This window comes from Stegostoma tigrinum, chromosome 16, assembly GCF_030684315.1.
Source record: "Stegostoma tigrinum isolate sSteTig4 chromosome 16, sSteTig4.hap1, whole genome shotgun sequence".
NCBI lineage: Eukaryota > Metazoa > Chordata > Chondrichthyes > Orectolobiformes > Stegostomatidae > Stegostoma > Stegostoma tigrinum.
In genome coordinates, this window is record NC_081369.1 from 36,838,707 (window position 1) to 36,862,382 (window position 23,676).

A 23,676-nucleotide genomic window follows, 5' to 3' on the forward strand; every position below is an offset into this window, starting at 1 on the left:
GGGATCACCATTTTTTTCCCACCTCTGCATCCCCTAATTAGTCTCTATTAAGCTGGGGAAAATATGGTGATTACTTCCACAATTGTTGGCACTGTCAGAGATTCAGTGATGATCTATTGTGTCAATATAAAATCAAATTCTGGGGCTGAATTTGCTATGAGTGGTGAATAAAAATCGACAGTGCATGATTAGACTTGCCCAAAGGTTTTCCATGAGGCTTTCATGGACCATCCAAATATTATGATGTCTTCAGGCCAACAGGGCAAGAAATGGTGCATTTCCTAAAGTCATATAACTTTGAGAATTGGTAATGAGCACACCAAAAAAATGAGCAGTGTAAACCATTAAGCAAAAGTGCAACCAAGTTCTGAAAGCGAAAGAAAGATTAGATCAAGAGTTAAACAAATAATGACAAATTTTAAAATTTAGTTTGTTTCAAATTTTAGCATTAATTTAAAATCTAAATGAATGACACCTTGCATTGGTTCAAGTTAATTTTCTGTGCCAATTTTGTTTTACAGGAATTAACATTTTTCAACCATCAAAAGGATATTTAGACTAGAGTTATTTGACTTGACATATTTTGTGGCAAGCTTAGCCTGAGTCTATTACCTGAGTAGCCTGAAGTTCTTGTACTAATGACAGTTGAATAGAAAACAAGATGAGGTTTGAATAGGAAGTCAGATGACAATTTATCAGTTTTGGACAACTTGCGAGACACCTTTTAATAAGTTTCTAGATTAGCTGTCAAACTTGCACCAAATTAATGGTGCGTTTAATTGCAAACTATTTCATGGTATATGGTCAACTTGAATTATTGGCAGTTATTTTTAAATTGAAAAGTAACAGATGCATTATAAGTAATTGTTAGTCATCAGTTTAGGATTAAGATTACTGTGAATAGATCTGTGACAATAAGCATTTCAATATTAGACCGGAACATGCAGCATTTAAAAGAAAACTATTTTGTGAAGAACTATGTTTCTAAAATTATTTCCATTCGTTTCCTAACTTCATATTGGCAGAAAAGCAAGCAGTTTCAAACTAATTGTTTCAGCAAACTGAGAGTTCAAATTTGGTACTTTTCGTACTTGTAGGTCACCTTTTCCATAAATTTGGAATCACTGAATCAGACTGGTACAGAATAAAACAGAGCATAGATTCTAAATGTCGAACAGCTTGGCACAGAAAGCAGCGTGGACAAAGCTTGGCAGTGAAAGGTTTTGCCCGAAGGACACCTTCGTCTTCAGTCATGAGTGGAACAGGTACAAAAACAGATGTATACATTGCCAAAGAAAGATATTTCTAACATCTCAGTTATGTGTTTGTTTTTGAACTTTGAAGGCACGCATCTAATATACTTTAATCGAATAAAGCAATCATACCTATTTTACTATATTTTATAGTTTAACATAATCATCCATTTCTAGAAAAGTGTTCGAGGTAAGATCCCTTGGATATTGCTTTGCTGACATAGCAGTGTATAAATCGAGGTAGTACTTTTCAATTTGAAATTAAAATGATGGAGTTGAATACTGCGTTGCCACCTCAGTTAGTCTCTGCTTTTTTGTTCCTTTAAATTGCTTCATTTTAGCTTCTTCTCAGTCCATAGCAGTAAGTCTCTGATTTAGTCAAAACCAGCAACAAGCTCAGCATTCATCTTTGTTCTGTTTGTATTTAAACATGGTCATCCACTGTGCTCTTCTTTGTTATTGCATCCCGAGTCTATCTCCTATGGATCTTTCCTCAAGTGATTGTTTCCTAGTTGTTGTAACTGATATCCAGCAATGGCTTTATCTTCTTCTGTCCTAGAATATCAGTTCTGGAACATATAAAGCTTTGATCTTTCCTCCAACCCACTCCCTACTCTCGTCCATCATTTATCAGTCAATTGACAACATTTCCTTTTCCATGTTTAATATTCTTGATTTTGAACCATCTCTTGGTGAAAGATATTGTGCCTGTTCGGGAGGGAGACATAATTTTGTCTGCTTGAACTTTAGGAAGACTATGGCTATCAAATTCGGCCGTTGCCAGAAACTTCATACGTTGTCTCCTATTCCGTCCCAACTATACATATTCAGGCCCAAAGAGGTCTTTGTTCTTCCAGCACTGAGCTACGAAAATCAATGTGGATCTGAACCATTAACTGTACGGAAGTTCGTGTTTGACTCACTTTTAATGCCATTGTCGTTCAGTTAGAGGGTAATTGATTTAGTTCCACATGAGACACCAAAGCCCATAACTTAGGTCACAAAATAGTTGACTGTGTAGAAATATAATCAAAGGATAGTATAGTTCTTGTAGACCTTTATTAATGAACCTTTATGTACTTTTACCGAACTGGTGAAATGAAACTTTTACTTCCCTTTAAGCTGTAGAGTTGCTGAACATAGGAATAGAAGTGAATGCATTTGTTGAGAACTCTAAACACTTCTTGTTGGTCTGTTTTCAAGCACTTTTTTTTTACAAAGCTTAAATTTTAAGATCTGTTTTCTATCACAGTGTTTGGAAAATGGCTTAGATACTGGTGATCTAAGAATATTTTTAACCAGCCAAACAGTCCTATTTCCAGACATAATTTGTGCTTTTTACAAATAATATTTACCAGGCCCGGCCTTTGTGATTTTTACTAATCCCAATCTTATTTTGCTTTGTATTAATGCAGAGATATAAATTAGAGAAAAAATTCCTGAGTATCACTCAGAAGACAAGTCAAAGTGACACAAGCTGATCTTATTCAGAATTAAATAACCAAAAATATTTCATTAATTGATTATTCTATTCCACATACTGAATGAAATTAAGCATTTTGACTTTGATGTAATAACAATTACATGGGGCTTAGTTGACATTGGATATGCAGAATCTTTGGTTATACTGTTGCTGTAATGCTATGTCAGTTGATACACTTAGTGTCTTGGAGCTGGGTAGCTTAATGTAGTTGTGGCATGAGGAATTGAGGCAACATTATACATTTTTGAGTGATGAAGGAAAAAAGTTAATGATGCATGTAACATAAACATGTGGAAAATATTAAAGCAAGGACTTAAAGCATTGGAGCAAGTGTGGTGTGGTGCAGAATTTTTAGAGTCTTTCTTTTGCAAATTATTTCCTGCTAACCATTGGTAGACAGTCTGAGGGGGTTGTAGAATCTAATTATGTAATCCCCTACTGTAATTAAGTCAAGGAGGAATTTTGCATTGTTCTCAATAATTTATCTGTGGACGATTATCAACTGAAACTTAAATTGTTGTGACAGATTTCAAACAGATTTCCTAAGTATTTCTTTGGAGCAAGCATTGAATTCATTAAAATATATTATTAGCTGAAACACCTGTCTGTGTAGTTAACTAATTTTGAAGCCTGGTCAACTCCATAGTTTAACTCACTTTGGAATAATACTTGCACTGTCTGTTGTCCCAATTGCAGTTCTTATCATAGATAATGGGAACTGCAGATGCTGGAGATTCCAAGATAATAAAATGTGAGGCTGGATGAACACAGCAGGCCAAGCAGCATCTCAGGAGCACAAAAGCTGACGTTTCGGGCCTAGACCCTTCATCAGAGAGGGGGATGGGGGGAGGGAACTGGAATAAATAGGGAGAGAGGGGGAGGCGGACCGAAGATGGAGAGCAAAGAAGATAGGTGGAGAGGGTGTAGGTGGGGAGGTAGGGAGGGGATAGGTCAGTCCAGGGAAGACGGACAGGTCAAGGAGGTGGGATGAGGTTAGTAGGTAGCTGGGGGTGCGGCTGGGGGTGGGAGGAAGGGATGGGTGAGAGGAAGAACCGGTTAGGGAGGCAGAGACAGGTTGGACTGGTTTTGGGATGCAGTGGGTGGGGGGGAAGAGCTGGGCTGGTTGTGTGGTGCAGTGGGGGGAGGGGATGAACTGGGCTGGTTTAGGGATGCAGTGGGGGAAGGGGAGATTTTGAAACTGGTGAAGTCCACATTGATACCATATGGCTGCAGGGTTCCCAGGCGGAATATGAGTTGCTGTTCCTGCAACCTTCGGGTGGCATCATTGTGGCAGTGCACTGCTCCTGCACTGCCACAATGATGCCACCCGAAGGTTGCAGGAACAGCAACTCATATTCCGCCTGGGAACCCTGCAGCCATATGGTATCAATGTGGACTTCACCAGTTTCAAAATCTCCCCTTCCCCCACTGCATCCCTAAACCAGCCCAGTTCATCCCCTCCCCCCACTGCACCACACAACCAGCCCAGCTCTTCCCCCCCACCCACTGCATCCCAAAACCAGTCCAACCTGTCTCTGCCTCCCTAACCGGTTCTTCCTCTCACCCATCCCTTCCTCCCACCCCCAGCCGCACCCCCAGCTACCTACTAACCTCATCCCACCTCCTTGACCTGTCCGTCTTCCCTGGACTGACCTATCCCCTCCCTACCTCCCCACCTACACCCTCTCCACCTATCTTCTTTGCTCTCCATCTTCGGTCCGCCTCCCCCTCTCTCCCTATTTATTCCAGTTCCCTCCCCCCATCCCCCTCTCTGATGAAGGGTCTAGGCCCGAAACGTCAGCTTTTGTGCTCCTGAGATGCTGCTTGGCCTGCTGTGTTCATCCAGCCTCACATTTTATTATCTTGCAGTTCTTATCATGTTCAGATTTATTTTTCTCTCTTCTACTTTATTCCATCGTAATTCTTAACAAGCCAATAGTAAATTTTTCAATAGTCATTCAGTAAACCTTAGATTTTTCTTCTTTGTCCTTACGTCTTCCCATTGAAATCATCAGGAAACAAAAAAGTAGAGACACTGGACAGATCGACGTCAAGAGCCAAATACGCTTGCTATTGTAATAGAAAGCTAGCTAATTAGTTCAAAAGCATTTGATTCCTTCTCTTCAATGAATTGCAATATTTTCAGAAGGTCACCTCATTGAAAAATTGAATTGACTTTTTCCTGTTCAGTTTTTCCTGACATCCACTTCAAATTTCAAGATTAAAAAGTAGCAATTATTCCTGAAATTTACTGTTGAGTTTTTGATATCAAAGTAAGAAATCACAGGTAAAAATATTGAACTAGGGTTGGTAAATCCTAAATAGAGTGTTCTTAAGAAGTTACCCAATTATTTTTTGTTCTTTAGCTTCTAACAGATGTGTGTATTTTTCAGGCTTTTCCATTCTTCTTCAGATTTCCCTTTTTTGTCATCCTTTTTGGAATTGATTACAGTGAAAAGCAGGAAAAGTTTGCAGTACCTCACAAAATCATAACGAGTGTAGATATGGTGAATTGCAGGTGTTTTCCCTCGGGTGGGGGAGTTTCAAGACTAAAGACCACATTTTTAAGGTGAGGGGAGAATTTTTGTTTTAGATGAGGGGCAAATTTTTGAGTGGTTCATGTGTGGAATAAACTTCCAGAAGAAGTGGTAGATGTGGGTACAGTTATGGTGTTTAAGAGACATTTAGATAAGTACATGAATAAGAAATATTTAGACAGGTATGGGCCAAGTGCAGGCAGGTGAGATGAGTTTAGTTTGGTATTATGGTTAGCGTGGACTGGTTGGACTAAACGAACTGCTTATGACTCTGACTAGGTCAGGCAACACCTTTATCACAAGTTAGCAACATATATGTTTCATACTTACAACATTTGTAATGTTTTGCTTATCTGTTATAATGATGAAGTTTACATGATTGTTCTGTTTTAGGACTCTATATTTTGATATCTAAGATATGTGTAGTTTGACATTGCATCTTTGAAATAAGGATGCATGGGAGGTTTCATATGATCTGTGCCGTAGTCTACCTAATGTAAAAACCGGGGCGGGATGATGAGGAAAGATCAAAGGGAAGATTAGAATTGCCTTACTGGAAGTGAGCTGACTGATATTTACATTTGATGATAATTATATTATTGCTATGACATTAATCAAAACACCCTGTCTTGTGAAATCAGTAAAAAGGATTGTAAGTAGTTGTGCAGCAACTAGCCCATTTATTTCTAAGATGAAAACTTTTGCATCAGAGAGAGTGAATTAAGATTTCTGCTTGGGTAGTGGGGCTTAGGTATTTATTTTTCTCTAAGGAAAATGTGTCAGGGGAACCTGGTTCAATGAAGAGCGCATAAGGACCTGAAGCTGTGCCTGTGTCAGACCTCAGTCCATCAGGTCTAACACAGTCTGAAGCATTTGCATCCATCTTCAGCCAAAAGTGGCTGATCCATCTCTGCCTCCACCTGCTGTCCCAACTAGATTACTTGTAGAGATCGTACTAAAGACTTGTATTCTAGAACTAGCCTCACTCCTTGTCAAGCTGTTCCAGTACATCTGGGATCTCCCTAACTGTGGAAAATGGCTAGTTGTGTCTTGTGTATAAATGCAACCTGGCCAATTATTGCCCTGATAGTCTACATTTGATCATCAACAAACCGATGGAAGGAGTAATCAACAGTGCTATCAAGCCTCTCTTGGAGCAGAATAACCTGCTCACTGATTCTCGGTTTGGCTTCAACCTGGACTACTGTGCTGCTGTACCTAGTGGAGCTGTTATCAAAATATTGATAAAAGAGCTGAACTTCAGAGGCAGAGTATCTTCCCTTGGCATCAACACAGCATTTGACTGATTATGGCATCAAGGAGCCTGGGCAAAACTGGAGTTGAAAGAAGTGGGTGGGTTGGGATGGGAAGGGAGTGATCTGCTGTCTGGGGTCATACCTGGCATAAAAGAAGCTGTTTGTGATTGTTGGAGGCCAATTATTTTAGCCCAGGAATATTTTAGCCCATGGATTTCATATCACTGCCAAGAGACAGATTAGAGAAATCGAAAAGCAAGAAAATAAAGCTGATGATAAAGCAACCCAGGAAAGAAAAGTGAAAAATTGTGCAAGTTTTAGTTTAACAAAGTTGACATTTGAAAGCCTATTAATGTAGAGTAAGTGGGATGAAGAATCACTTGTAGAAGTAGGAGGTATGAGAACCAGGTTTGGGAAATGTAATAGAATCTTTATTACGTTATTTAGCATTAGAAAATGCTGATTGTTCCTCTTCTAGGAGTTGAAGAGAATTTGAGAAAATCAGTACTTAAATAGCCATTGTGAATGCCCTATTGGGTAAGCATACTCACTGGTCTCATGCATGGAACAAACGGTGAGTAGAATAGTGATAGTTAAGACACACATATGAACAAGGAACATGAGTAGGCTGCTCAGCCATTTGAACTTGATCCATCATCCAATAAGATTATAGCTGATCTGATTATAACCTCAACTTTACATTCCGGTGTATCACTGATGATCTTTCAACCTTTTGGTAATCAAGATTCTATTTACAGCTGTCTTAAAAATATTTAAAGATTCTCCATCCACAGCCTTTTGAGGAGGGAAATTTCTAAGACTGTGAACCCTCAGAGAATAATTTTCTTCCTCATCTGTATTAAATGTGTGACCCCCTTATTTGTAAACTATGACCCTTTGTGACAGATTTTCCCACAAGAAGAATAGTCCTTTCCACACCAGCCCAGTCAAATCCTCTCAGGACCTTTTATGTTTCAGTTCAGTAATCTCTGATATGAAGGAATGATGAATGTTTTAGCAACACATGACCTGAAACAGGACAAATGTCAAATGATGTTATGCAGGTGGAAATTGATCATTTAAAAAATGTTGTGAATGGACTAAATTAATCACAAGCTGTCAAAGATGGGATCTGTAACCAGGAAATTGAGTTTGGAATGGGTACTGAAAATAACGGCTTCAGCGTGTTTGAAATCAACCACAAATAGGGGAGGCGATGGTCTAATGATGTTATTGCTGGACTATTAATGCAAAGCTCAGTTCATGATCTGGCAACCCAGGTTCAAATCCTGTACTGGCATATAGTGGAACACAATTCTGTAATAATCTGGAATTAAAAATCTACTGACCATCAAGCCATTGTAGTTTGTTGGAAATACCCATCTGGTTCACTAATATCCTTCAGGAAAGGAAATTTGCCATCCTCACCTGGTCTGTCCAAACCCACAGCAATGTGGCTGACTCTCAACTGCCCTCTAAAATGGTCCAGCAAACCACTCAATTTATAGGCAACTACGGATGGGTAATAAATGCTGGCCAGCCAATGATGCCCATGTCCCAGAAGTGAATTTTAGAAAAGGAAGAATATGAAATATTAACAAATTGTTCATATTATGCAAGAAGCTAACCAACCTGAAAGACTTAGTTTATCATTTTTGGCTCCAATGAAGTACTTTGGGATTACGAGAAAATTCATTACAAATAAATTGATAATGGTGATAGTTAGTTTGATAGGAGCAACAGGATAACATTAGGACATAGGTAGGAGCAGGAGTAGACACACACAACCTGTCAAGTCTGCCCCACCAATTAATATGATAATAGCTGATCTTCTGTCTCAACTCCATTTTCTTGTCCAGCTCCATTTCCCTTGAATCAATAAAAATTTTTCTTGCTTGGTCTTAAATATTTTCGCTGAGTAAGCCTTAGGATAAAGAATTCCAAAAAATTATAACACTTTCAGTGAAACTATTTATTTTAAGTCATAAATGATTGATCTCTCATCCTGAGACACTGTTCCTATGTTCTAGGATCCGCAAATTAGGGGAACAGCCTCTGTTTCTAACATGCCAAGCCCTTTTCTCATCATATGTGTTTTAAGGAGATAACCTCTTATTTTTCAATGTTCCAAAGACTAGACAGCTAATTTTACTCAGCCTGTTAATCTAGAGAATATTCACTGTACCACCTCCAAATAAAGCATTTCTTATGGGTAAGGACCAAAACTGCAATTTCATCAAAGCACTGAACATGTGTATGTACCAAGTCTTCCTAATTCTTGTATTCCAGTCCCCTTGCAAAAAGGCCAATGTGTCATATAACTTCACAATTCTTTGCTGTATTTGCATGTAAACTTTGCCTTCCCTAAATGAGTGTATTCATTTTTTTTGGACGTCAGCATTTGCAAGTTTAATGCCTTTCAAAAATATTTTGATTTTCAATTCTACTTCTGAAGTGAATAACTGACCAATGCTCCAGGAACCAGCCCTGCTTTTGCTGTTACTGTTGTTCTCACATTTATAAGTAGAATAGATCGGTTAGTTACCAACACACCTATGCACAATGCAGTGGAAGTAAGTTCTTTAGAAGAAATTAAGGGTTATTAAGGCAAGATGTTTATTTCATCAATTTGTGAGGAATGGTAAGATCAAGGATCTCGAAGGCTTTGGAGTAGATCTATAGCTTGGGTTGTGGCTGTTGAGGTTGGCTGGCTCGCTGAGCTGGTTTGTTGTTTTGCAGACGTTCCGTTACCATGCTTGGCAACATCCTCGGTGCAACTTCCGAAGAAGTGCTGGTATGTTAGCTTCCAGTGTAGCTAGGAACTACAACTACGGGGATGCCAACAAAAACGGAATTCCAAGCTACGCTGGAAGCCACACTCAAGACCAACAACATCAACAAAGAAACACAAGAAACCATAAGACAGACAGTAGTCCCAACACTAACCAGAAGGACTGAACTGAACACCCTCAACACATGGGAAAGAAGTCCTGGACGGTTTAAAGAAGGACAAGAACATCACAATACTACCGGCAGACAAAGGGCGCTTGACAGTGATAATGAATAATAGGGACAACATCTCCAAGGCACAAGCACTGCTCGCTGACAAGAACACATACCGGCCAGTACAGATTGACCCGGCATAGCAACTACGCGACAAAATCCTCTACACGCTACAAAGACTTAAACAAACAGGACAGATCAACAAAACAGACTTCTTAAAAATGAAACCTGAATGAACCAACACACCTTGATTCAATGGTCTCCCTAAAGTGCACAAGCCGGAAGTCTCCCTCAGACCATAGTCTCCCTACCAAGCACTCCATCGCATGGACTTGCCAAAGAACTACAAAGAAAACTCAGGCACCTTGTCAATAAGTCACCCCAGTCTATCCACTCAGCCCAAGAATTCCTCAACTCCTTCAAAGACATGAAGATAGAAGATGAAGAGACCATTATATCATTTAATGTCACTGCCCTATTCACATCAATAGACATACCACTAGCAAGGGAACCAATGACAACACTACTTGAACAAGAACGCACCTCCAGTGAAACCATCTCCAAGGACAACATGCTCAAGCTATTGGGCCTATGCCTGACCACCTACTTCACCTTCAACAGCCAAACATACGAGCAAATCAATGGGACACCCATGAGATCACCTGTCTCCGGACTCATAGCAAAAGCAGTGATGCAAAGACTGGAAAGGACCGTCCTCTCGCAAATCCAACCTAATCTTGTGGATACGCTCCGTAGACGACCCCTTTGTCATCATTAAACGGACCAAATCAGAAGAAACACACAAACTTATGAACAACACCCTCACTGGAATAAGATTCACCAGAGAGGAGGAGAAGAAGAAACAGTTCCCATTCCTGGATGTCACAGTAGAGTGCAATACAAATGGGGAACTGCAAACTAAAGTACACCAAAAAGCCACACACACAGACCAAGTACTGAACTTCAATAGTAACCATCCCAGCACATACAAATGAAGCTGCGTGCGAACTCTATTTAAAAGGGCAACAACATGGAGCTATGCCAAGAGAAAGAAGAATACCTGTTCCAACTGTTCAAGGAAAATGGATATCCAAAGAACTGGGTCAGGAGATGCCTACAAGAACAGCATCAGAAAGACTCTACACGCCTTGACACACTCATCACACTACCTTACATCAGGAACACATCGGAACTCACCACAAGACTCCTACGACCGCTGGGCATCAGAGTGGCACACAAGCCCATGCCAACCCAAGACAACTGCTCACCCGATTTAAAGACCCACTCCCTGCCATGGATAGGACTAATACCATCTACAAAATCCTCTGTAGAGACTGCGAGAAACCACTACATCAGACAAACAGGAAGGAAGCTAACAACAAGAATACATGAACACCAACTGGCTACAAAAAGACACGACCCAATACTCACTCATTTCAATCCACATGGACAAGGAGAACCATGACTTCGACTGGGACAACATCAAGATCCTGTGACAGGCTAGACAGTGACAAGCATGAGAATTCCTGGAAGCATGGCACTCCACGAAGCATGATATTAATAAACACATTGAACTCGACTCCATATACATTCCACAATGAAGGAAAACTGGAAGTGAGGCAATCCGTCTCAACAGACCTCAGAGTTTAAAAGCCAGGCAGGAAGACACACCGACGCTTCATCGGAGGCTGCACTGAGGATGTTACCAAGCATGGTAACAAAACGTCTGCAAAACAACAAACCAGCTTGGTGAGCCAATCAACCTCAAGATCTAGAATCATCCAATGGGTGGTCGGATTTTTTTTCACCAAGGCGTAGAAACTGGACAATAGTCATCCATGAAAAGTTTGTATGGACCTGTAACATTCTGTTTAGACTGGGTTTAGTTGAAACAGTAATTTAGGAAAACCATGGAGAAATTATCAGAATGTGTTTTACTTTAAAAAGTATAAAATATCAAGTTTGTGAAAAGAAGTGTTTTTATATTTAAGACTTGTTGCATGCAGTTTTCTTCCTCTTCTCTTTATCAAGGTGGAATGCAAGGATCAGTGTCATCTTCTGGAGATTTACAGCAGAATCAGGCACAGACACTTCACTATGCATTAGCAAATGCTCAGCAGGTTCATATTCATCGTATAGGGGAGGATGGACAAGTTCAACAAGTAGTGAGTATTTTCAAGATACATCACAGAAAAATTAATAAATCATAAGGTTGATTCCATTATTCTTGAATTAGAGATTATCATTTCAATATTGCAGCTGCATATTTAGTTTATCCTTTCTTTATGCTCATCTTTCACGTTGAGAAACTTGGTATGGCATGGGCCACATGGTCATTTCTCACGGAAGGCATTGCTCTGAACTGAGTCCATGCAAGCTTTCCGTAGAGCAATCCAGTCACTCCCATTATTTCTTTGTGGCCTTACAAGTTTATTTCATTCTAAAAGCGTAGATTGCCTCTAAGTCCACCACTAACATTTGCCATATGTTCCAAGTCATTGCCACTCACTGATTTAATAAAGAAACTGACTTTCTCAAGTACTGCGTGTATTGTTAGTCTAAAAACTTTAAACCTGTTTGCTAGTCCTTGCACCATCAGATAATGGGGAAAAAAACCTCATTCTCTTACCTTATCCTGTCATGAACTTGCACAGCTGTATCAGCATTAAATTCAGTCTGTCAATTAGCTGCTTCCTCCCTTGTCCTGATATGTCCTGTGCAGTTATCTGGGATGGTACTCACTTTGGCAGACCTCAAAATTTGGCAAGGTTAAGCAAATTTTGAAGTTTTAGCTCTTTATCTCAGTACCCAAATCATTTTATACTTTTCAAAAAGCAGTGATCTTAAGACTGACTCTTAGGGAACACCAATGTTGACTGTTCTAATGGTTTGAGAAATAACCATTGAACTAATTATTCAAGCTAACAAAGACATTACTGTTCAATGAAACTCAATTTTATTAACCACCCTTTTATGTGATACTTTTTCAGAAACTTTATTAAAATCATGTACACACCATTCACAGTACTCATTCATCAACCATATCTGTTTTTCAAACTGTTGTAGAGTTGAACACGGGCTACATTTTACAACTGCAAACAGACTCTTCCTAACTAATGTCAGTCTCTCCAAGTGCTTTGTTAACCTTTTTTCCCTGATTATTGTTTCTAATATCTTGTCTAACACTGATGTTGAACTGACCAATCCGTTGTTGTAGGAATCTCCTTACATCCTTTCTTGAACAAGGGTGTCACATTTTCAATTTTTGAACACTTCCTCTATATTTTGAGAGAATTGTTTTTTATTCATTCACAGGATGTGGGGTGTCACTGGCTAGGCCAGCATTTCTTGGCCATCCCTAATTGCCTAGAGAGTCTAGCCAATGACACCCACATCCTGTGAATGATGTGAATCCTGACCCACAGCATAACTATTCTGATGTATGCTGCCATTTAAATTTTGCTTCATCTTTTATTTACGTCATCTCCCTATGTACTGATATTTTATCAGCACCTTCTTATTTAAAAACTGATTCAAAGGGTTCTAATTAGGTGTAGCAATCTTGCCCAGTGCCACTGCACTAAATCACCTTCATTGACCCTAATATGTCCTTGTGTCTTGTCTTTCAATTCACAGGTGATGTTTACTCAGGATTGCATGTTTCCATGACAAATTTTCACGTGACTGAACAAATCAGTTCCCAACCTGTAAATCTTTGGCTAAGCGTGACAGGACATCCCATGAAGTTGTGAGATTTGGAGTGCAGGGTTGTCACTGCTGTGCCTCAGCATTTTTCCCCTGACTGTGACTCTAGAATCAGGGACATTATCAATGGGTAAAGACCATTAAAACTGAGATGAGGTGCAGTTTCTTCACAGAGAGGACAGTGAATTTTTGGAATTTTCTACCCAAATGAACATTGGAAGCTCAATCATGGAAAAGGTTCAAGACAGAAATTCATGGAGGCTAACATTAAAGGGTATAAAGATAGTATGGGAAAATTGCATTGAAGAAGTGATCAGCCATGATCTAGAATGGCAGGACAGACTCGATGGTCTTCTGTTTCCATTGCTTATGTCTGATTTTAGTCAGCGTGTCCCTAAAAGATCTGCTTGTATAGTGTGACCCATTACCAGATACGATCTCTTCAGCTGTACTGAATAGACTGAATATTGTATTAATTATGTTTCCCTTGGATGCACATGTACTGTCTGACAATTGAAATTTGGAAGAGTAATTAGTGATGAGAAGAAAATTCTTAACCTGAACGGTGAAGATATCTGTCATGATTTTGGACAAAGGGACAACTGAATGTTGCTGATGTTAGTGACTCAGGCATGCTTTGCACATACCCGGAGTCTTCTGTATGATGGTTGATCCATGGACAATATGCAGTATCTCAGGCCAAGCAGTTTGTTAGCTCAAATTCCTGATGTAATTGTGACAATATATTCTGGAGAAGTACATGGGTAAAAACACTTGTTAAAAATCAAAACTAGTGCCAAAATAATAACCTTAAACACACTCAGCAGAGTAACAAATTTACATAAATTTGCAAAAATTCTAGACAGTGTGAACATTGAAGGCTAAAATGTGTTTAAGGTCAATTATATGAATTTTCATTTGCATAAACCAATTTCAGGAGGAGTCAGTTAATGATATAAATGATTTAGATGAGAACATAGAAAGAATGGGTAGTAAGTTTGTGTTGATATTAAAATTGGTTGTATAGTTGACAGTGAGAAAAGATTATTTAAGATTACAAAGATATTTTAATCAATTGGGTCAATGGGCTGAAGCTTGGCAGATGGAGTTTAATTTGAATAAATGTGAGGTGTTGCATTTTGGAAAAACAAACAAGGGCATGACTTATACAGTTTAAAAGTACGGCCTAGTGTAGTGTTGTAGAACAGACACCTAGGGGTTCAGTACATAAATCTTTGAAATTTGTGTCATATATAGGTGTTTAGCATGCTCACCTTCATTGCTCAAGCCTTTGAGTGTAGGAGTTGGCACCTTATGTGAGGCTGAACAAGAAGTCGGTGAGGCCTCTTCTGGAGTAGTGTACCCTGTTCTGGTTGCCCTGTTATAGGAATGATATTATTAAGCCGGCGAGGGTTCAGAAAAGATTTACCAGAATGTTGTTGGGAATGGAGGGTTTGGTTATAAGGAGAGGCTGGATAGGCTGGGAGTTTTTTCACTGGTGCATAGGAGGTTAAGGGGTGACCCAATAGAGGTTTATAAAATCATGAGGGAAATATGTAAGGTGAAGAAGAAGTTGTTTCCGTTAGGCGGGGAGACTAGGACCTGTGGGCACAGCCTTAGAATTAGAGGGGTAAATTTAAAATGGAAATGAGGAGGCATTTCTTCAGCCAGAGAGTGGTGGGCCTATGGAATTCATTGCCACGGAGCGCAGTGGAGGCTGGGACGTTAAATGTCTTCAAGGCAGAGATTGATAAATTCTTGATCTCACAAGGAATTAAGGGCTACAGGGAGAGTGCAGGGGAGTTGAAGTGCCCATCAGCCATGATTAAATGGTGGAGTGGACTCGATGGGCCAAATGGTCTTACTTCCACTCCTATGTCTTATGGGCTTATTAGAATGGCAGGTGCCGTTTCCCTAGGGTGGGGGATATCAAGACTAGGGGGCATATTTTTAAGGTGAGAAGAGGAACATTTAAAAAGGACATGAGGGTCAGTTCTTTTACACAGAGAGTGGTTTGTGTGTGGAATAACCTTCCAAAGGAATGGTGGATGTGGGTACAGTTACAGCATTTAAAAGACTTAGGAATAAGTATATGAATGAGAAATGTTTAGAGGGATATAGGTCAAGTGCAGGCAGGTGGGGCTTTTTTAATTTGGGTACACTGTCAGCATAGACTGGTTGGACCAAAGGGTCTGTTTCCATGCTATATGAATCTGTGATGCTATGATTTTATCTTTTCTTTTGCATAATAAACTTAATTGTTTTATTACTAAAACTAAAGCTGCAGCATTGCCTGCTTTTGTTTAAATGCACAACTATGTTTTTAAAGCCAAAAATAGCCCATGTGATCTATGAAGCCAGATTTTAGTCTGGGATCTGAATTGACCAGTAATAACATATAGCTGGGAATCATGACAGTATTTACCAATAATGACCTGTACACCTTATCTAAATGTTAAAATGTTCAATAACAAACATTTCTATGTAACTTTTCATTTCAGGCAAGAATATCTCTGTAAACTGTTTCAGTTAATAATACTTGTTTTCTTCCTCTTCCATGCCTTTTCCATCTACTGGCTGTACAGGGCCACCTGCATATTGCACAGGTACCACAGGGAGAACAAGTGCAAATTACTCAAGATAGTGAGGTAAGGTTGCAGCGACGCTTAGTTTTGATTTTCTAATGACTTTTTCACAAAGACCAGTGTACCCATGACTAAAGTGATGCCACTAATAAAATGCTTGGAAATTATAGTATAATTTTTTGCAAAGTGATGCCTTTTAGGAATAACTGCAGTACTCTTGGTAGCGAATGTTAGAGAATGGTCTCGTGCGATTCTTCATATCATCTTTTAGTGCCTATTGATTCATGAATAGGTGACGTATTTTAGTTTCTTTTTAATATTGCTATGGATCAACATTCAATGATTACCTTTCAGAATGCTATGTTATCATAAATCTCTGTAATACTTCATAGATAAATATTTCTCTATGACCGGGCATGATGCCTCTGTTGTATTTTATTTGTTCCCTTGTGATATTTGTATCATATAATTCATTTAAATTCCCCATCTTAGGCTCTGGATTTCATTTGAATTTAAACGTACAAAGGAAGTAATCAGTGGTATAACATACCTTTATCTAAATCCTGTATTTTGAATTCATACAGCATAATATTTTACTAATTAGGTAAATGTTACTGCCTTTCTTTACTGTAAGGTTGTGAGATTTATAAGTATTGATCTTCAAAAAACTTTGAAAAAATTATCAGCTTATTATCCCTGTTGTCGATTGTGTGACATTCAGTTGGCAAGTTTCATCAAATTGTTTCATTGCATATGAACATTCAAATTAGCAGAAGTAGGTCATTGGGCCCCTTTGACTAATTCCAGTTTCCCATCTACCTTCTATAATCTGATATCCTTACTCAGCAAGGGAATCAATCTACCTTCGCCTTGAAAATATTCAATGACTCCACTCCCACTGCCTTCTGAGGCAGATAGTTCTAAAGTCGTACACCCGTCTGAGATAATATTTTGTCTCTTCTCTGTTCTTAAAAGGAAACCCATAATTTTTAAACAGTGCCTCCTAGATCTGAACAGATTCACAAGAGTAAATGGCCCTTCCATATCCATCAAGTGAATACTATACTGTGCAATTCTGGTCTCCCTGCTATGGGAAGGATGTTGTGAAATTTGAAAGGGTTCAGAAAAGATTTACAAGGATGTTGCTGAGGTTGGAGGTTTTGAACTTAAGGGAGAGGCTGAAAAGGCTGGGGCTATTTTCCTTCGAGCATGGGAGGCTGAGGGGTGACCTTTATAGATGTGTATAAAATCATGAGGGACATGGATAGGGTGAATAGCCAAGGTCCATTTGCCGGGGTGAAAGAGTCTAACACTAGAGGGCATGGGTCGAAGTTGATAGGGGAAAGTTTTTTTAACAGGGACCTAAGGGCAACTTTTTTATGCAGAGGGTTGTGTGTGTGTGTGTGTGTGTGTATGGAGTGAGCTGCCAGAGGAAGTGATGGGGTACATTGATAACATTTAAAAGGCATCTGGGTGGGTATATGCATAGGAAGGGTTTAGAGGGATTTGGGCCAAATGTTGGACAATTGAACTAAGTTTATTTAGGATGGCTGGTCAGCATGAACAAGTTGGATGAGTTGTTTCCGTGCTGTACATCTCTATGACTCTAAGTGACCCCATGCACTTTGAAACTCCAGTGGAAAACTGTCTCCAATGTATCTGCATTGTTTATTAAATAAGAGACAAAACCTGCACATAGTATTCCAGATATAATTTCATCGATGTCCCATCTAACTGACATATTACATCCTTACTTTGATGTGCAGTTCCCCTTGTAATAATGAGTAGCATTCCATTCAGTGCCTCAGTTACTTTTAAGTACTTGCATACGAATACTTTGACACATGCACTAGAACACTTCGATCCACCTGCATCTCCCAATCCTACAGTTGTTCTCTGTTTAATATAATACTGTTTTCTTATCTTCTTGTCAAATTGAACAACTTCACATTTTCCCACACTAAGCCAGGTTTTTTTTACTCACTCACTGAAATCATCTGTATCAGTTTGCATCCTCCTTATGTCCTTTCACAACATGCTTTCCTGCCTATCTTTTGTGTTGTGTTATCTACAGATTTAGTGATCATGCCTTCACTCACTTATGGAAGTGTAAAAATTGTCTGTTCCAGCCCAGACTGTGGGATTCCTCTTGTCGCATCCTGCCAATCAGAAAAAGACACATTTATACTTAATCAGTTTTCTTCCAGAAAATAATTGTCAGTGAATGCAAATTGTTCTGCCAGTGTACCGTCAGTCAGTTTACTTGATGTCCTGTATTGTCCTTCATTCTGCTGTCCTACTCTCCATTCCAGTAGCTAGCTACATAACCTTTGGCTAAAAAGCTGTAATCAATTAAGTGGCATTTTTGTTGGCTCATTATCTACTTTTTTGTTTTCTTGTTCTAATGCCAAATTATATTGATGCTATGCTAGATTGCAAATCATTTTTTATAAACTTTGAAAGCATTTGAACTTGACAGGAAGTATGGAATCCTTTCTTTGCCATCAGTCACAGGTAGCGATTGCTTCTGTATTTATTGCAATTAAATTTTCCATGCGAATGATTTTCTATGACCTTTGCTTGAGTGTAGAATTGACAGTGTTTGTAAATTGTATAATCTCTGTGTGATTTCTCTTAACTGCTATAGAGAAATTAGGACTCCCAGTCATTAATGGAATGAACTGTGCCACAAGATTTGATCATTTTAAATGAAAACTAGTCTTTACAGTATATAAAAAAGAAAAACAAAGGAAGCATATCTCTCGTAACAATTTTTAGTTTGTTAAGACTTGGAATATAAATTTAGTTCCACTTTTCCTTCCTAATCCCACCCGAGATCTTAAGGGTTTATTAACGTCTCCTCTGGGACTGAAACAAGAATATCACAGCTCTCTGAAATGTATTTTAATTTCTCTTCAGTGTTTCAACTAATCTCTGGGATTTTGTAGGAATTCTTCTATTAACTTTTGGCTCAGTGACTCATAACTTGTAAATGTTAGGTTGTCAGGAGTGAGTTATGTATGGTAGAATTTGCAGACACTCATTGAATGACTGGTCAAGTTTATTTTCTGGTCAATGATAATCCACCAGAATGTGGAGGAGTCCAGGATGATAAGGCCACGGAATGTCAAGGGAAATGGTTCAGTCATCTCTTATTTGAGATAGTCATTGCTTGATCCTCGTGTAGTGTTAGTGCTGTTTGAACTTATCAGCCCAAGCTTAAGCCCTGCCCATGGCTTGCTGTTATGAGCAATGCGCTGCTTCAGGATCTGATGTGGTTGACACTGATGTTGAACATAGTGCAATTATCGGTAAACATCTATACTTTTGACCTTCGTGACAGGGTGTGTGTTTGGATGAAGAAGTGGAAGATGATGGGTCTAGAATACTACACTGAGGAACTCTTGCAGTGATATTCTGGGACTGAGACCATTGATCTCCAACAATCACAACCACCTTAATGGGTGCTTGCTATCATCAAAGACCAGATTCAAGCCAATAGGGGAAACGGGAACCACAATACCTTTCTTCGAGGACAGAATTATCCAGTCTGGATATTTTCTAATCAGCCTGTTCAGAGATGTTAATGCACATCTCTGGAGCAGGTGGGACTTGAACCCAGACCTCCTGGTCCAGAGGTAGCGACACTACCTTTGTATTGTGAGAAAGTTTCACTACTCAGGTTGAATTGTTTAAAAAAGGCTATATTTCTGATCAGTATGTTTAGAGATATTATTACGCATGTCTGGAGCAGGTGGGGCTTAATTAGTCTTACAACTCCTTCCACACACCATTCCCACTGCTGTTTCTTTAAATCCGCTGATTAATTCACTAATCAATTAAACCCAATCACCACATTACTACTTACTTACAATGTTAACCAACTCCCCTCTTCAGATAAATGTTTTGATGATATAAACAATCCTTGAACCAAAAGGAATGAAAATTAAACAAAAAGGTTGTTTTGTATTCTATATCTTTCCTTATAACCGATCAGAAACAATTTTTTTCATATTTGATATTATACAATAAACTTGTCATTTCCCTCTTTGTATTCTTCAAACAAAAAAATTTATGAAGCAACCGAGATAAAACTTAATGCTTTTTCACATTCTTAAATTGTTTTGAAGGCTGTCTACTAATTTCTTGGAGCAATCACTTTTTTTGTGAAACAATTTGACAACTGATGATTTGCATCAATCCACTGTATTTTGAAAATTGCTTTTCCTAATATTTCCTTCATACCAGCAAAATGAATTCTCAATTATTGTTCAGCAACATCTGTTGTCAAATTTACATTATCCCAAGGAGAACAGTTGCCCTCATAATATTAACCTGACTTCAGTCTTAAATTAAATTTTTATTTTAGTTACCTTACATTGCTCAAATTCTTTGGAATCTGTCTGCTCAAAATTATTGGTGTGCATCTTAGTGACGTCTGCCAGCTTATCTCTGTAACTGTAGTACAACATTGCTGGTTCTGCTTTAAGCTAAATGTAACCAACCTTTAGCAGGATAGAATTAATTGAGAAACATTATATCTTACACATAAGCACAGATATATTTGTTTCATTTCCAAAGTTTCATAATTGCTTGGTAATACAGAACTTTAAATATTTAAAAAGGAGACAAGAAGTTGAAAATGCAAGACCAAAAGCTTCAGCTTCTTGTTTCCTTTCAACAGAGTTGCATTGCTACCCTTCCAAATCAATTGTTCTTTTTGGTAGTTTCCAAAAATATTTTCCTTTAAAACTTTTCATCCTGCAACAATTGCATCTTTTATATTGATTGACTTAGATTGTCTGGGGTATGTTGTTTTCAGAGCTAAAAAGATCTTCAAGATCAGTTTTCTCCCAATAGTAGTATCCACTGTAACATCATCTTCACCAGATTTTTGTTTGAAACCCAAGACCACTATCTGACCTTCACCTTGTATGTCCTTTCAGGGAGCACTTTTTCTATACGTTTTCACCTGTATATTTAGATGGATTATCACCTATCTGGTACCTCAATGTTTTTACCTAGTTCTTTCCAACACTTGATGTTTTGACGTCTTTTATCAACTAATCTTCCAATTTATTTGTTGCCACTAAAGCTTTTCCAATTGTAAGTGTGCCGCAGAGTGGCTCAGTGGTTAGCGTTGATGTCTGACAGTGCCAGGGATCCACATTGGAGTATACCCTCGGGCAGCTGCCTGTGTGGAGTTTGGACATTCTCTCCTTGTCTGTGTGGACTTCCTCCGGGTGCTCCGGTTTTTGAAGCCACTGCATTTTTTTTTGAGGTCTTACTTTCCCTCTTGGCAATGGGACTAACAATTTCCAAATAAGTTTGATAGTGCAAAGTGACAATTGATGCAATCTGCCTGATTTTTCAATCCAATGCAGTTAAAAGCCCGACCAGCATGGCTTTCGATTTTAAACCCTGCTTTAAGCCCATTTATGAGAATGCTTTAAAATTTATTACACTTACCCATTATAAAAAAACTTTGGGCATCAAAAAAGCCTGAAAACTACCTCTCATGATGCCAGTCAAGAATGGCAGGGTCTGCTGTTAACTGAAGATAGCTAAATTCTAATAAGATAGAGATGTTATGGAAAAGAAACAAACTGCAGAGGCACCATTTATTTACAGATTTATTTGATTTCTAGCGCCTAGAGGATTTGGTGCCCTTTATGCAGGACGAACAAATATTTCTCTTCTGAGCTGACTTTGCTGTCAATATGCCCCTTACTGTCAATTGAATGCATTCCCAAACATTTGTTGCCATCAAAGCCAAGAAAATCTTCAAAACTGCTTTGTCTGCTGTAGGTGAACATACTGTTATACTTCAGTCCCCCAGCTTTTCTTCAAAACCTTGTTCCACTAATTTTTCTTTAGCCATACAAGTCCCTTATGGTTAAGTAAATACGTACCCAAAATTAGGCATTTTAAATTTACCCATGTTGGAGAAATCAAGCCTGATAAAAAAAATTGACCAAACCCCAAATTAAACAGCAGGCAGCAGCTACTGGTTACAGAGAACAATGGAAACGAAGATAAAAGAGATTACAAAGCTTTGGAGAAATTAGTTACAACCAGTCTTAAGAGCAGTGAAGAGGAGAAGTTTCAATCAGACTTTTGGGTATCATGACTCCTAGCCAGTGCCTGAGGATGTGCACTTTATACCTTTCCAGCACCGCAACAGCGAAGGCTGTTGGCGCAACCCCATTGGATGCTTTGAACTCAGCTCATGACCCCATTGGTCAAAGGCTTGTGGCAGAAAACTGTGCAGCAATCCATGTACTCTGAGGAGAAGAACCAACCTGATCTGTAAGCAACACCTTCATCAAAGAGAGCCAGTCCTATTTTGGAGAGGAAGGGGTTTCCATTGTCCCATCTCAAACATGTGGATTGTTGCAGATAATATTAGATGGAGAGTAAATATCGTGAGAATTTCAGAAATGCTGTTTTGGTATTTTAACAAAGTAATATTTTGTTAACATTGTTCAGTTGAACCGCAAACTGAATGTTATGCTTGTTTCACTGACAGTAATGATTGGATAGAGTTTTTTTTAATATGTAAACTGGTTAAAATGCTCAAAACACAATGACGTTGATCAGGAGACACCTTTTCCATGCATATTCACCTATGTGATGGGGCTGTTGTTCTCTATCTGGCATCTCTGGATACACCCCAGATTCTCTGTAACTCTGTAGCTTGTGTTTGGTATCTTGTAATAGCTTCTTGTTGTTTGTGGCCATTGAGATTTCCTGATCTTACTGGCTTTTGCTTCTATGATATTCCTGGTTTGTTTTATACTGTTTGAACTTGTACACTATGTCCTGTATCCTGCTTTCTGTTTATTTCTGGACCTGTACTGTTTGACCTTCTTCTCCTATCAATAGGATTTCTTTCAATTGTTTGTGATCTCTTTTCAGGGGAATGTTAATTCCTGAACCCAGTATTTGAGCTTACAGTGCAACTTCTTGTCACACACCTTAGTACTTCATGTTCCCAATCCATGAGCCGAGCCTGCTGCCCCTCCTGCTCTACTTTAATTCAGCTTTTATATTTAAACCTTCTATAAATCTTTAAACCTTTTACACCTTCTCTTTTTTAATAGTCACATTTCTCTACTGATTAGCCCCTTCTGGTATATATTTGACTTTTGGCAGTTGTCCTTTGGGACCCAAAAGCCTCACTGACCGTCAGAACTGATCAGTTCATCATCAGACAAATTGTCACTTGCAATGGTTTGATCCTTACAGCTGTGTAACATTTGGGTATGAAAGGTACGTGGCTCCTTGATATTTTGCATCACTTTTTCAGAACTTGCAAACTTTTATTTCAGGCTAAGCAATCTTGAAGCACGTACCTAACCTGACCAGTAACCTTCCCCAGGCCCATTTATTCTTGAAGTTCCTTTCTCTTATTATATGCCATCCCTCCATGACTAAAACTGGTTTCAGCGGCCCTTGTACGTTAACGCTTGTCAAATTCTTTCTAATTAAAGTCTCTCTGCCTGAATGCAATGCATTGAAATGCTCTGAAAAAGTACAATTATTTATAGCCTTTCCCAAGCTAGATGCTGATCACTTATTACTGATGGAACTTCAGAAATCCTACCAAAATCTCATGGACAATGAACTCTACCTGCTAACAACCTGCAACAAATTCTTAACATGTATGGTCTACATAGATAATAATTTATAGTTAGGCAGATCTGCCAAATTTTATAATTTGATTCTAGTTATTTTACTAGGCATGGGCATACTTTTAGTTTTGAAAGATTTAAATCTGTTACCACTCTAAATCTGAAACAGGCAAAATTTTCAAATTCCTTAACTTTGTCCTGATCCTGCTAGGAATACAAT

The 23,676-nt window shown here is 38.8% G+C and overlaps 1 protein-coding gene across 10 annotated transcripts in view; it reads left to right on the top strand.

The window, feature by feature from the left end:
• Positions 1-23,676, top strand: part of banp (BTG3 associated nuclear protein) — a 296,836-nt gene that overhangs the window by 189,962 nt on the left and 83,198 nt on the right. For 8 of the 10 annotated variants that reach the window (XM_059651709.1, XM_059651711.1, XM_048546309.2 and 5 more), the window contains 3 exons: positions 1,098-1,265; positions 11,564-11,697; positions 15,814-15,885. In XM_059651709.1, coding sequence (XP_059507692.1) covers positions 1,098-1,265; positions 11,564-11,697; positions 15,814-15,885 — 374 coding nt within the window. The remainder of the gene's footprint in view (positions 1-1,097; positions 1,266-11,563; positions 11,698-15,813; positions 15,886-23,676) is intronic. The other 2 variants (XM_048546308.2, XM_048546311.2) reach the window with 2 other exon arrangements.